The following is a 13,874-nucleotide window of genomic DNA, read 5'->3' as shown; positions in this document are numbered from 1 at the left end:
AGCCATGCCCGAGCCGGCCCGACCGTCCCCGCAGTGGGTGGCATCCTCAGTGCTGCCGGTAGGTGGCATCGCCCGCCCGCGCTGAGCAGCGCCGGAAGCGCAGCGGGACCGGCCGCGGGAGAGGGCCGGGGCAAAACCCGCTGCCCCGGGGGGCGGCGGGTCCTACCTGGGAAACGCCGTTCATGCCTTGTGCCGCCACTCCTCGCCTTCCTTTTTTTTTCTTTCACGCCGTTTTGAGAAGGCACCTGCCGGGCTGGGACGGGAGCAAGCCGAAGATGCGCAAAGAAAAGTCGCGATCTCTAGGGGCTGCGGTAACGTCAGGTCTTAATGGTTTGCACTGGGCTGGCTCAGCTGCCCCCCAGAAAGCAAGACCCTGGATTCCCCACTCCGAGACGGACAAGGGCTTACATTATTGACCACGTCTGCCAGGGGTGGTCCTCAACGCCCCGCCACCATCCCTCCGAGGTCACCGCGGCCGGCCACGTCCAGGAGGACCCTCACCCCAGCCGGGCCCCACCCGGTACACCGGAGCTGCGGAGCTCCCGGGCACCCAGTGCTGCCGAAGAGCCGCCGGTATCACACTCTCAGTGAAATACCAGTGCGTCCTGACTGGGTGTTAGCAGGAGATAGCGGGCAGACCCAGCTTTCTGGTTCTACTTTCCTGGGTTCTTGCACAAAAAATTTTAAACCACATCGTTCTTCCTATTTGATAAAGTGAATTTTTGTTTCAAGATGGTTTTAAATGTTCATGCACATCAGAAAGTACCACCAGAAGAGCAAGGATAAAAGGAACAAAAAGAGGGTGAAAAGGAAAAATACTAGCTTTGTAAAAAGGAGAAACCTCTCGGAGAGTAAAAGTCCTTTCTGCCTTTCTTTTAGTAACTTGCCCTAGGACTCAAAGAGGCATTTTACTTCCTGTGAACTGTAAATCTCGAGCGACGTTATCAATCTTTCTGCAGGAATAAAAAATAGTAGTCAGTTACTGGGTGTAAGAGTTGTTGTTGTTATTATTATTATTATTATTATTATTATTATTATTATTATTATTATTATTATTATTATTATTATTATTATTATTATTATTATTTTCTTTCTTTCTTTCTTTCTTTCTTTCTTTTGTAACTTTTGGTAGTATTGTCCTGCAGGCGCCTCAGTAGCGAACAAAACGTAAATAGGATTATTTAGAAATAGTAGAAAGGATTATGTTGTAGATCCGTGGAACTGAGTTTGAAACAAGGTGGCTTGAAGCTTTGACTTAGGACAATATACTGAACATGCATTTCAAGAAAACGGTGTGTGAGAGTTGTTTGAGAAGAGAGATTTCAGCAGTAAGGACGCTAGGCATCAGCCCGTCCTTCTCACGACGATTTCTGCCTGAGCATTACATGGTCTCCTACAAACTGCCATATCAATCGGATCCTGATCGTGGGTTATCCTGTCAGAACTAGGATCGATGGGAATTTTCAAAGAGTTTCTTTTTAAGACCACGGTAATTACATTTGTATACAAGTTTGGTCCCTCACCAAAATCCGCAGCCCCCGCATAAAGGGGGTCCCAGCTCTCCTGCTCTCCTCGAGTGTATCACCTGAAACTGAGATTTAGTTAGGAAGCAATATTTTGTGTCGCTTTTCTTGGAGATGCTGCTCTTACACTCATAACAGAATTGGCGTTTTAAAGGCCAGTGAATTGTTTTGCTTTGCATATGAAAGAGATAACGCTGATTCTCTGTTAGTGTTTCCCATAATGGAGGAAGCTGCTTCACTCAGTTAAAAACAATAGCCTTACAAGTAAACCGTTAGATTAGCGGGGTTCTTTGAGAGCTTGTGAGGGCGACATCGAGAGATATTTGATTTCATTTTAAAATGAATTAAACTGTGGAGCGGGAAGAGGAAAGTGAGGGGGAGATGTCTCTAAGCCGTCCCGCGGACCGAAGTCTGAAGTTTATTAACTCACCATCTCTCTCTGCGGCATGATTTTGAGGATAAAGAAAAAACAGCTTCTCGCCAGGTCCCCCCCAGCCGTCCCCGCCGGCACCCCGACAGCCGGGCTTTCCTGCAGCCCCCGCCTCAGGCCGGCCCCACGCCGCCCCGCGCCACGGGGCGCCGGGCGACGAAACAGCGGCGGTGCGCCGGAATCTCGGCGAGAAGACGCTTTTTCTCCTTCCCACGGGAAACGGGACCCCGATCCTGGGAGCAGCCCAGGCAGACGCAGAGCTCCCAGCACCCTCCGGACGGCTTGTAGGAAGATGCTCCAGAACTTGGGGACAGACTCATTTGGTGTTGGTGTTTGCTTGGGGTTTTTTGTTTGTTTATTATTTTTTCCCCGTTTTCTTTCCCGGCGGTATGTGTGTGCGTTTGTCTTTATTTCCCCCCTTTTCCACGTAAGACGGCCCCGCTCGCTCCACGGCCCCCCAGAGTCCCTCCTGGCGGGGCGAGGGCGGGGGGCGGGGGAGGATGGAGAGGCGCCCCGCGGTGGGGGGGAGACACGGCGCCGCCCGGGGCCGCCGCTCGCCCCACCGCGCTCTGACGCTGGGAGCCATGTGATGGCCCCCTCGTTATAAGGCGGGGAGGAAGGCCGCCCTCTCTGGGACTCGGCCCCAGCCTTTTCACCGTCTTTCCTAAGGCCGAGCAAGCCGCCCCCTCTGCCCTCCCTCCTCGCCAGCCTCCTCCCCTCTTCTCCTCCCAGTACTAGGCGCGCTCCCTCCTGCCCCGCATCCATTAATGTCTGGGGGCTGAGGTGAGAAGAAGGGGGAACAGACTTCCAGGCGCGGCGGCACAGCCCCCCCGCCTCCCAGTCCCCGACCTCAACCAAAAAAACCACAAAAGACCCCCCAAAAAAGGGGAGGGGACAAAAAAGAGAGAGAGAAAAATCAAAAAAGCAGCAAAAAATACCCCGAAACAAACCCCAAACCAGCCGCGGGAGCGCTTCCGCGGCGCGGCGGCGGCGCTGGGGGCCGGCGCGGCTCGGAGCGGCCCGCCTGCCCGCGGCGGCGGCGGCGGGGCGGCTCTCCGCGGAGCGGCACGGGGGCCTGGCGGCGGCGGGGAGCGCTCCCGCCCGCCCGCCGCGCCGCGCCGGCAGCCACCAATGCGTTGCCCCGCCGCCGCGCCATGACCCTGAGCTCGGAGATGTCCGAGGCGTCGGCACTGGCTGAGGAGACCGACATCGATGTGGTGGGCGAGGAGGACGACGAGGAGGACGAGGAGGAGCCGCAGCCCCCCCGCCGCCGCCGCTCCTACGCCGAGGACGAGGAGGAAGAGGACGAGGAGGATGTGGGCGACCTCCACGACGATGCCCTGCTGCCGCGGTCGCCCGTGCGCGGCGGAGGCGATGGTGGCAGCGGGGCGAGCGGCGGCGACGGTGCCGGCGGTTCTCGGCCCCCGTCGCGGGGCGGCCCGCAGAAGGCGGTGGCGGCGGGCAGCGGCGGGGCGGGCGGCGGCGGCGGCGGGGCGGGCGGCGGCGGCAAGAACAGCCTGGTGAAGCCGCCCTACTCTTACATCGCCCTCATCACCATGGCCATCCTGCAGAGCCCCAAGAAGCGGCTGACGCTGAGCGAGATCTGCGAGTTTATCAGCGGGCGCTTCCCCTACTACCGGGAGAAGTTCCCTGCCTGGCAGAACAGCATCCGCCACAACCTCTCCCTCAACGACTGCTTCGTCAAGATCCCCCGGGAGCCCGGCAACCCGGGCAAGGGCAACTACTGGACGCTGGACCCCGAGTCCGCCGACATGTTCGACAACGGGAGCTTCCTGCGCCGCCGAAAGCGCTTCAAGCGGCAGCAGCTCCCGGCGCCCGAGCTGCTGCTGCGTGCCGTGGACCCCGCCGCCTTCCTCCCGCAGCCCGCGCCCCAGCCCCCGCAGCAGCCGCCCTGCGCCTACGGACCCTACGGCTGCGGCTACGGCCTCCAGCTCCAGCCCTACCACCCCCACTCCGCCCTCTTCGCCTTCCACCACCCCTCCCCGCCGTCCCGCCAGCCCCCCGCCGCCCCCGGCAGCGCCCCCGGCGCGGCGCTGCCCCCCGCCGCCGCCTCCGCGCCGCCGGGCCCCTTGCTGCCGGCGGCGGAGCTGGCACGGACGCCCTTCGGCTACGCGCACCCGCTGGGCCCGGCGCTGGCGGCCTCCCTGCACGCTGCCAAGCCCGGCAGCGGCGCGGCGCTGGCTCGCTCGCCCTTCTCCATCGAGAGCATCATCGGGGGGGGTGCCGGCCCCGGCTCCGGTCCCGGCCCCGGTGCGGGCAGCAGCTGCGCCTCGCAGTCGGCCGCGGCGCCAGGGCTGGCCCGCTCGCTGGGGAGCTCCGGGGGCAGCCTGCGCCCCGCCGCCGCCCTGCCCGCCGCCTCCGGCTTCGCGGCACGGATCTCTAATTGTTAAGGGTTTGGGAGTCTTTCCGAAGGTAGGATCTGGGTTATCTCCTTTCTCGACCGCTCGGGTGTCTAGTGGACGCCGCCCGGAGGGGTTGCGGGCTTTGCGCGGGGATTGCGCGGTGGGGCTCGGAGGGAGTCCGCCGCGTGTTTTTGCAAAGCCTGGTCTAGATGCTGCACAGGCAGGCGGTCACGCTCTTGGAAAGTTACTCGTTACTCCTTGAAAAGAAAAAAAAGAAAAAAAAAAAGGTGATATGGTGATAAATAACGTCTCTAAACCGTTGAAGTTCAGAGATTCTCAGGTCTAGGAGCTTGAATACAGTAATGTACAGGAAAAAAAAAAAGACTTGAGGGAGGACAGCAAAGCAATAATTTTTCCTTTTAGTACACTTGTCTCATGTACTTTTATAAAAGAAAAGATTAACATGTTTACACAGAAGAAACTCAAGATTATAATTTCTTATTTTAACCTGTGTTTTGTATTATAATAGACTTATGGAGTTTTTTTATTTCGTACTTTATGCGTATTCTTTACAAGGAATATTGTTAAAAATTACTGGCAAGTATTATTGTACCATTCTAATGTAAAATTTTTACACGTTTTCAAAAATAAAAAAATTAATTTTCAAAAAAAAAAAAAAAAAGGGGCAAAAACCAACCCAAAGACCAAAGGAGCCCAGCCAAACAATTGGCTTCATACTCGTCCCTCTGTAATACTTCTCCCTTCTTTGGGGCACTGAATTATTTTTTTTTCTTCGGGATTAGTAGCACAACAGCCGAGGAATTTTACAGCTTGAAATTTGTTATGACTGGATTTGAGCGCGAAGAAGAAGATCAGAATATGATCTTCACAGTCAAACCATTGTTAACGCTAGCAGGGAGTGAAAGACAACAACAACCAACAACAACAACAAAAAAAAAGCAAGGACAAAAGAGGGTATAAATAGAAATAGATCTGTTTCTCGCGGGAGTAAAACCCAGTTCTGTAAGGCACCAATCACAGGACTGATTAAAAAGCCGTTTTAAAACTATTTTTATACTTTTGGGTGTGTTCTAAATCACAACTGCTTCACAGTTGGCTTTCCAGGAGGCCCAAAGGAAAATACCACTAATAAGGGGCACGTACCGAACTTCAGAGAGGCTTGTCCTACACTCTCATGCTTCTGTGACGATAATAGGGACATGTGTTTCTACTTTTCAATACATATAATATAAAATGAACATTGGAATATACTCGTGTGACGACCTGATTAAGTGCACGAGCTATTGAAGTAAGGATATGTAAATGTATGGGAAAAACCGTGAAAGCAGCTTTTCTCATTCTGAACTCCAATCTTAACATGCATAAGGTCCATGGATATCTATTTCATAAACTAGAATTATTTTTTAAGCAAAAAGTGTGCCTCAAGTATTCGGAGCTTAGGCATTAAAAGAGAACAGCAGGTTTTAGGAGTAGACGTGTGTGGTTGCTTGTTGTGGAATAGGAATACGAGTTTTTCAATTCAGGGATGCACTTTTCAAATACGACTATACTTATAACAATTTAGTAGATTCAGGGGTGAATTGTGTGAAATTTCTGTGTGAAAAAGAAAAAAAAAAAGGAGGGAGGGATGTGTTTTAACGTTCTTTGGAAGGAAGGAGGTTGTTTGGCTACGTGCTTTTACGTATCGAAATATCTTGTCGCCTTTCTTTCAAGTATTCTCGTAGATAGGAAAGTGATGGTTTTTTTCTGTTTTGTTTGTAGCAACGCAGGGTTAAAGTAACAGTTTTAAATAAGTGGAAAAACTGAATGTAAAAACTCTACTGGGCTCCATTTGCTGCCTGCAGCTGGAGGGCCTATTTGAGTGCTCCGCGTTCCTTAGAGAACAGGGATGTAGCCTCCCGTTTAATTCCTAAAATTAAGGGGAAAAGAACTCAGAGGCACCACATACGTGCCCGTAGGGGAAAGCGCATCCTCTTCACGAGGGAACGATTAACTTTCTTTTCCCGGTCCCGGCCGAGGGATGCGCCCGGCTGCAGCGCCAGTCCAGCGCGGGATACAGAGCCCGGCTTAAGCTGCCCTCGGAGTTGCGGCGAAAATCAAGCAGGGGAAAGTTTTGCGAGGGAGAAAGGGGGCTGTAGCCGTGAGCACGGCGGTACCGGAGTCCCCGCAGCGGGATGCTGCTTGCCGTCGTTCCGGTTCCTGCCTGCTCGAGCAGTGGCCTAGGTCGAGAAGCCGTGGGAGTCCTTGTGCTGCCCTCATGCAGTTAAATGGCAAGAGCAGGTTCCGACGACCCGGTATTTCTTTCTCTTGGCTTCCCAGCAAACCCCGGGAAGCCTGGCGACCTCCCGTGAGTGCAGGCCGGCCCGGTCCGTGGGGACGGTGGGGTCCGAGTGTGCCCGCCGTCCTCCCCTCGGGTCTCTTCACAAGAAACCCTTGCTCGAAAATATACGGCAAGGAAACTGCTCAGTGACTTGTTCCTTCCACGCGTTATGCTGCTCGTCTGCATCCTGTGAGGACAGGGCCTTCACCTGAAGTTCGTAGGCAACCTGGCAGGAGCAAATTTTAATACGTGGTATAGGTTTTTTGGGGGTTTGTTTTGTTTTGTTTTGTTTTAAACATTGAGGAAAGGAATCAGGAAAGGAGGCTGTGGTGCTGAGGGAAAGACCTCTTCACTTGTTTTCTCCGAGTCCTCGGGGAAGCCGCCCGGCCGAGGCCCCGAGGCCCCGCGGCCCCGGTTCCTGGAGGCTCTGCGCCGGAGCAGGTGCTGCCAGAAAAGGCGCCGGCCCCGCAGATCTTTGATGGGCTCGCAGCACCGCCGAGCCCCAGCGCCTCATTCGCATGCAAATGGGCTACCGTGCCCCCACGGCTTTCAAGGCGAACAGGGGGGTACGTGTAGTCCTCGCAGGGACAGAGCCCGGACGAATAATTCCTCTAGAATAGGCTGGACCCTAATAAACAAGCCGGTGGGACAAGAGGATGATGTCGTCTCCTTCTCCCAGCTACAAAGTGTAGATTCATTAACCCGTCTCCTTTTCTCATCATGTCCCCGTAGGGCTGAGAGACGAATTACTGGAGCTGAATTGGGAGGGGATTGCTCTATATGGGGGCTAATGTTTCAATCAGTTCCTCCAGAAGGACCACACAAAAAGAAACTTTAGTTTATGGTGCTATTATGCAGAGTTTTAATCTAGGGATAGATTTAGCCAAATGTTATCTATTGGGAATTTAATGAAGCCCTTATGTATTCAATCGCTTTTTATGCCACACACAGTGTCTCTATCCAGAAACGTTTCCTTCTACATATTTCTTTGTTTCTGTTGGGTGATTTATATATTTTTAATTAGGTTTTAAAAAAATTTTCTTTCCAAACATCTTGTATAGCGTTTCTCTCAAGAAGGACTTCGTTAGGTCCCTTCCCACATCCCGTATAAGTTTCCCCTTCCCTCCCCCGTTTCGAAGCTGATTAGTTTGCACATCCGCACCCTGCGCCCTTCCCGCCGGGGGGCTCCCCAACTCCTTGCGCGGAGAAGCCAGACACCGCGCGGTCTCTGGCGTGACCAGCGTGGGCTGCGGGCGACAGCTCAGGCCGGGTGTCAGGCCGAGACGTGGGGCCCCCGTGTGCCGCTCCCCGGCCCTGAAGCTGATCTCCCAAACCTTCCCCATCCGCAGCTCCTTCTGGTCACGCATTCGCTCCTGGGCATTTTTCTCGTGCAGCGAGGGCACCCCCGGGAGCAACGAGGTGTCGGCTGGTGCACCCCCCGTCCTTGTAGGTTGACTTCAAGTGTCCCATCCCTGAGTCATGACGGTAAAAGGGGGAGTGAGGGCCTCACCTGCTCTCAGCTGCTCCTTTTCTTGAGGTGCGGGTTCCAAGGGCAGAGCGCACAGTCTCCGAGACTGAGGCCTGTGGGGGGGATCTGTTGGAAAGCGGGTCTGGTTTAATGGCCCCTTGGCAGGACCCTCAGGATCCGCTCCGTACATAATACTTTCTCTCATTACTCACTGGAAGTATTTCAGTAGTCTCCGACAATATTGTATTTGACAGAAACCACGGAAATTATGATCATGGCCAAACTCTCCCTGCGCTGGGATTTACTAACCAAACCAGATCCGTTTTTCAGCTTGTTACCAGCGGCTTCCTCACCGCGCAGTGAAGCTTCTCCTGCTTCCCTTTCGGCGCCGCTGCGGTCTCACACACTGGCGGGACCCGGGAACCCGCAACTGGGTACCTTCCGAGCAGGTAGGTGCCCACTCGCTACTCATCCGCAGCCGCGGTGACCTGCCGCAGGTGGCTGCGGGGCTCCTCCACCCTTCTCCATAAGTCCTTTCCGCTCCACAACCCTCCCGGTGAGAGCCACGTCGAGCAGCCGCTGTGGACCCTCCGCTCGCTGCCCCTTCCTGCGCTATAATGCATGATTGAGATGCGGAGAAAAGATGGTGCGTGTGTACACGTATGTACGTGTGCAGGAAAATGGCACTGCCGGCGCACGATGTGCTTTCCGATCCACGCTGCAGCAGCAAACATTCCCGTTGCCTTTCTGCGCAAGATGGGTGCCCATCGATTTTGGGGGAAGGCGGAGACTTGCAGGCGAGCCTCAGGTCGGTAGACTCCTTGTTCTTGTTTTTCTCTTGCAGAAGAGCGCCGTGTCCAGCCGCCGGTTCTCGCCCAGAGGGGTGCCGTGAGCTGCCGACCCCACGGGCCTGCCGCCCCCTCTCTGTCGCCCGGCCCGGCTCACCGCGCAGCTCCCGAGAGGAGAAGGGTGCACGTCTGCGGGGGTCAGAGAGCCCCCGGCAAAATTCGCAACCCGCCCGGCGGCAGCAACGCGGCAGCTCCGCGGACTACACGCTGCAGGGGAGAGCGTCCGCCACCGCGGTGGGACACCGCGACGACCCTGCGCGTGGGAGCTGGGAAGCAGGCGGCGGCGGCTCGGCGGGCATCAGCGCGGGAACCCCGTGGAAAGGGCGCCTCGTAAGAAGGTGTGCCTTCTGTGGAGGGCTTCGGATCCGCGGGCCTCCGCGGCGAGGGCCAGCGGGGCTCCCGCTGTGATCTGCGCCTCGGAGGAGAAGAGAGACTCACCGGCTAGGCCCCGGAGTGCTCAGAAAGTAGAAAAAAATACGGACTGGACTGCACGGAAGACTTTTAAAATTTGTGATTTTTATAATGCAGTGTCTAGCCAGTTTCAGAAATTGTATCACTGAGCTGAATTCAGAGGGAATATTGTGTTGTTTTTTTAAATCAAAATAGTCAAACTTGCCTTTCTCCAAACCACAAGAGACCTGTTGAATTGATTCTAAGTTTTCCTTTCGCTGATGGAGCAAAACGGCATGCAGAAGTCTGTGGGGCCCCATATTTAGATGATAAATTATACAATTTATGTTGGAAGCAAAAGGATAAATAGAGATTTCAGTTCTTGCATTAATTCGTTGTCTAAGACTGGGAGAATCTTATCCACGGTTAATCCGAAGGTATTCCTCTGCCGTCCGTGCAATTGAAATCCGTATATGTGCATCGAAACACATGTGTACGTTCAGGCCTGTGTGTCTGGGACCCGGTGCTGCCACCAGCCCGCACCCGGGCATCTGTAGCACTGCGGTGGTCGCTCAGTGAAATGCCCACGCTCTGGAAAATCCTTGTAAAACCCGGGCATGTGGCTATGTCTACCACGGTGGACGAAGGTCTGCTTCTCAGCTTTCATTACAGAGGAGCACATGCACACCTGTATACACGAAATACATTAAATACACACAATCAAGATAAATGAGGTGTCTTCCTCACGTTTTCTTTTCGTAAAATAAACACTGTCACGTCTGCTTATTCAGCAACCACCAGACGAAACTGATGGTTTTCTAATAGACGTGTATACAGTGAAATTCCACCTGTCGGCTGCACGAAGGGAGGGGTAAAGGAAAGGGGTAAAGGAAATCTTCAGATCAGTAACTCATGATTAAAGGAACCACTGATTTAAAAAAAAAAAAAAAGTCCAGGGTAGGTGTGTCAGGTGACTGGCTTGCTCGGCAGTGGATAGGGCTGGGCATTACTGACCGTGGAAAATAATTCATACTATTAATTCCAGGCGGGGTCTGATTGCTCGAAATCCCTCCTGGGGCAACTCGGCGAGTTCTGTCAAACATACTCCTCGCCGTCCTGGAAGTCCTTAACGGGTCTTTCTCCGTGCAGACGGTGCAGCATGTGAGGCAGAGCACACGAGTGTGTGTCCTCGTACTGTCCCGCAAGCGCTCGGCAGCCGGCGGCCCCGCTAGGACCAAACCGCAGACCTTCTCCTCTCTGCCTCCCGCTTCTGTACGAGAAGCTAAAAGGGCGGCTCTGCTCTGGAAATTAACCTATTTAGATCGCTTTCAGCACGACTTCCCTCGCTATGGCTCTTCCCCGTGTGTTCAAATATCTGCCTTTCCGCCATCGGGACATGTTTTTCGGGGGAGACTCTCGTCCCTCCCGCACTCTCAGAAGGCAGATTCCCCGGCCCGCGCACCGGAGCGGAGCTACCGACAAGCAACATGGATGTCTCTGCTTTCAAACTGACTCCCTTCCTCTCTAGCCTCCTCCCGACCCAAAGGAAGCCCGCAACAACTTGCTAACACACGTGCAACACAAAACCAGCGCTTCCACACGAGCTTTTGAACCCAGCCGCGGGGCAGCTGCTGCGACTGCGAGACGGAGCTGTTCGCCTGGGGAGCAGCGCAAATTCCCGCGACCGCTCCAGGCAGAGCCGAGGGCCCCGCGGGGAGCTCGGCTGGAGAGGACCAGCTGCTCCCTGTATTCTCCCGGCCTCAGGTACGCTGCGGCCCTGCCTCGGCTGCCCTGGGCACCCAGTCGCCCGCCGGCAGAGCAGCCCTACGTTTCCGCCGATGGAGCGCCCTGGGTTGATAACGCGCTCCGACATGGACAGCCCGTGGCCCAGGGTCGGCCCTGCATTCGGCACCCACGAGGGGCGTTTGGAGATACCGTGGGTCGCTGGGGGAGGGTGCGGAGAGCCTGGTGCCGGCGCTATAAATCCCTCTGCAATTGAGTTCTGCACCTTTGATTTGAAAAATCGGATTCCTTGAGTGGAAACAGTTGACAGGAACCTAAAAGGATTAGCTGCATTCCACACAGGATCATTTTTACTGGTAACATTTTGAAACGATTGATCCCTTCCAGACCATAAACAATGTCCAGAAAAATGATCTAACGAGACTTCCATTGTTTCCTTTTGTCTGCGAATCCCCTTTCGCTAGCAGTTTGATTAGGGACTTTGACAGGCTGGGTCTTAATTCTTCGCTCCCCCTGCCGCCTTTCCCCTAGCAAAGTATTGAATTTGAAATCGCTCATAATTTGGTCAGTAATCCAAATGGACCAGAGAGCGAACAAGTGTGGGGAAGGCAGGTAGTGAGGACCGAGCAAGGAGAGCGGGCGGGGAGGCGAGTGGCAGCTCAGCTGCCGCAGGGTGCCGAAATGAAAGACGGGGACCTTTCCTTCCGACCTGCTTCTTCTGCGGGCTTTTGTGTCGACTTGGAGAAAGAGAGAGAAGGGGAAGCCCACCGGTGGACGCGGTCTCCCGGGCCATGGTGGTTAGAGAACCCACACTCAGCCCGCAGCCTCACCCCATGGCTCGGAAGGACTCGCGATCCGCCGGCCTCGCCTTGCCTTCCCCCTCCTCAAGTCCTGTCTGAGGGCGGGAGATTTACCAGGCTGATATTAGTGAGGGAGGGGGCGAGGAGGCCCTGCCCTGCCGTGCTGGCCGACGGACTTTTCCTCTGTTTTGACACCTGCGCGCACTGTCTCATGCACCTCTCCCTGATTTATCGCTCAATTAAAGGTTCAAGCCTCCTTCAAACCACCCGAACTGCTTCCCTCGGCACCTTCCTCCCTGCGAGGAGGCAATGGTGGGCTTGAATGTGGGGCGGAAACTCTCCTCAGCCCCCTGCCTGCCCCTGCAGCCCCACCAGGTCCCTATCACGCACCCCTGCAAAAACGCAGCTTCGATGGGGCTTCCGCGAGTCTCCGCTCCCCGCTCCCTGTCGACAGCCTGAGAGGCGATGAACCGAGGTGGGCAACCGGGAAGCAAGCCTCTTCTCGGCGCCTTCTCCTTTCTCTTCCTTCTCCTCCACGCGTGTGTGATGGCGGGGACTCGCGTCCCCGTGGCGAGCGGGCGGGGGCCGAGGCGGTGCACCGACGGCGCGGCATGGCCCGGAGCTGTGCCTTGCAGCCGGGACAACCCACAGGGGAAAACCCGGCCAGGAAAGGCACCTCAATTATGCATCCGCCTCAATAAAGAGACAGCAACTCCTACCCCTCGAATTCCTCGGGACTCATCCTTCGTGTCAGGCTCCTTCTTTTTCTTCTTTTTTTTCTCTCTCTCTTTTCTTTCAATTTTTTCTTTTTTTTTTCTTCCCCCCCCCCCTTTTTTTTTTCCTTTCCCCCCCTCGCCCCCCCCCCCCCTTTTTTTTTTTCTTTTTCCTCCCACAGAGAATAAGCGGCTCCCCGGCGCAGATTGGCAGCATTGAGCATCTTCCTAACTTTGTCTTCCTTGCATCTATCAATCCACCTTTCTAATTAGACTAATTAGAAGATACGTGGAGTGTTGCTGGGTCCATAGACTGAACTGCTTATGGCTTGTGAAAGGAAGACTGAATGCCCACCATGGGAGGTGGCCATTCAGGGGGACGGTAACAGTTGCTACATTTATCTCCTGCTATTGTAAAGAGCTCTGCTTAAAGCTCGATTAAAATGTTTGGAAACTAATGCCACCCTGGATCCCCCTCTAATTAGAGGGCCTGGATAGATCACCCTGAGCAGTCAAAAGAAACTTCTTCCCGGGCCTGGCTTTTCTGTTCAGCAGAATTACATGTTTCCACCACCCCCACCCCACCCCCACCTCGAAAAAAGAAAAAGAGGAGGGGGAAAAAAGTATAAAAGGATGGAGAGAAAGAGATAACGCAGCTATAGAAACTGAGGGCAGAAAAATGGCGCTATGCTGAGGTCTTCCACCACAAGCGTGAAACTTGTGTTCGGGCCCTGTTTTTCTGCTCGCAGGGCCAGTCTCTCAGTCCTCGGGATTTCTCAGTGTCCAGGATGCTCCCGATCCCGCCAGACCGGTAGGGGAGGGGGGTTCTGTATTGAGCTCCCCAGCTCAAGGTCTGCTGCCTGCTGCTACTAGGAGGGAGCTTGAGAAAGGGAAAAAGGCTGCCACTCTCCTCCCCTCGCCCAGCGCCCCCTCGGCCGTGGTGCGTGCGCAGGTGCGGAGCCCGGCTCCTGGCTCTCGCCTTGTTCCGCTGGCCTCGGCGCTAGGTCATTCCGGCGTGGGTCGGAAAGCACCAGCGGAGTATAAAAAGGGAGCAGGACGGGTGGGGAAAGGTCACCCGCCGGGGGAACGGCTCCTGCATCCAAAACGCTGCCTGCGGCAAGCCGGGGAGGGAGACGGTTTCGACCGGACCCGCCGGGAGTGTGAGGGAAAGACGACTAAAATCTCTCCTGGGGTGCCCTGTGTTTCCAGCTGGGAGTTGGGAACACCTCCGCGCACCCAAACCGCACATAGGCGT

The 13,874-nt window shown here is 55.1% G+C and overlaps 1 protein-coding gene and 1 long non-coding RNA gene across 4 annotated transcripts; one reads left to right on the top strand and one right to left on the bottom strand.

Annotated features, from left to right (window-relative positions):
- Positions 1–1,130: 1,130 nt before the first annotated feature.
- Positions 1,131–12,172, top strand: FOXD1 (forkhead box D1). 3 transcript variants are annotated; one of them, XR_010469234.1, is made up of 3 exons: positions 1,131–4,386; positions 8,456–8,574; positions 8,970–12,172. XR_010469234.1 is itself a non-coding variant. In XM_065047301.1 (2 exons), the coding sequence occupies exon 1, from the start codon at positions 3,108–3,110 to the stop codon at positions 4,362–4,364; it is 1,257 nt and encodes a 418-aa protein (XP_064903373.1). In that variant the 5' UTR covers positions 1,131–3,107; the 3' UTR covers positions 4,365–4,386; positions 8,970–12,172. The 3 variants fall into 3 exon arrangements, 2 of the variants coding, with proteins under 2 accessions (XP_064903373.1, XP_064903372.1); XM_065047301.1 differs by lacking the exon at positions 8,456–8,574; XM_065047300.1 differs by having other exon boundaries at positions 8,456–12,172.
- On the bottom strand, positions 9,437–12,724 carry LOC135577438 (uncharacterized). The gene is made up of 2 exons (XR_010469235.1): positions 12,297–12,724; positions 9,437–10,051 (listed from the first exon to the last, which is right to left on the bottom strand). It is a non-coding gene; the product is annotated as an uncharacterized LOC135577438 (long non-coding RNA).
- Positions 12,725–13,874: the final 1,150 nt, after the last annotated feature.

This window comes from Columba livia, chromosome Z (genome assembly GCF_036013475.1).
Source record: "Columba livia isolate bColLiv1 breed racing homer chromosome Z, bColLiv1.pat.W.v2, whole genome shotgun sequence".
In the NCBI taxonomy this organism is placed as follows: Eukaryota; Metazoa; Chordata; class Aves; order Columbiformes; family Columbidae; genus Columba; species Columba livia.
The sequence above is the reverse complement of the archived record's forward strand: the minus strand, read 5'-3'. Positions and strand labels throughout refer to the sequence as shown.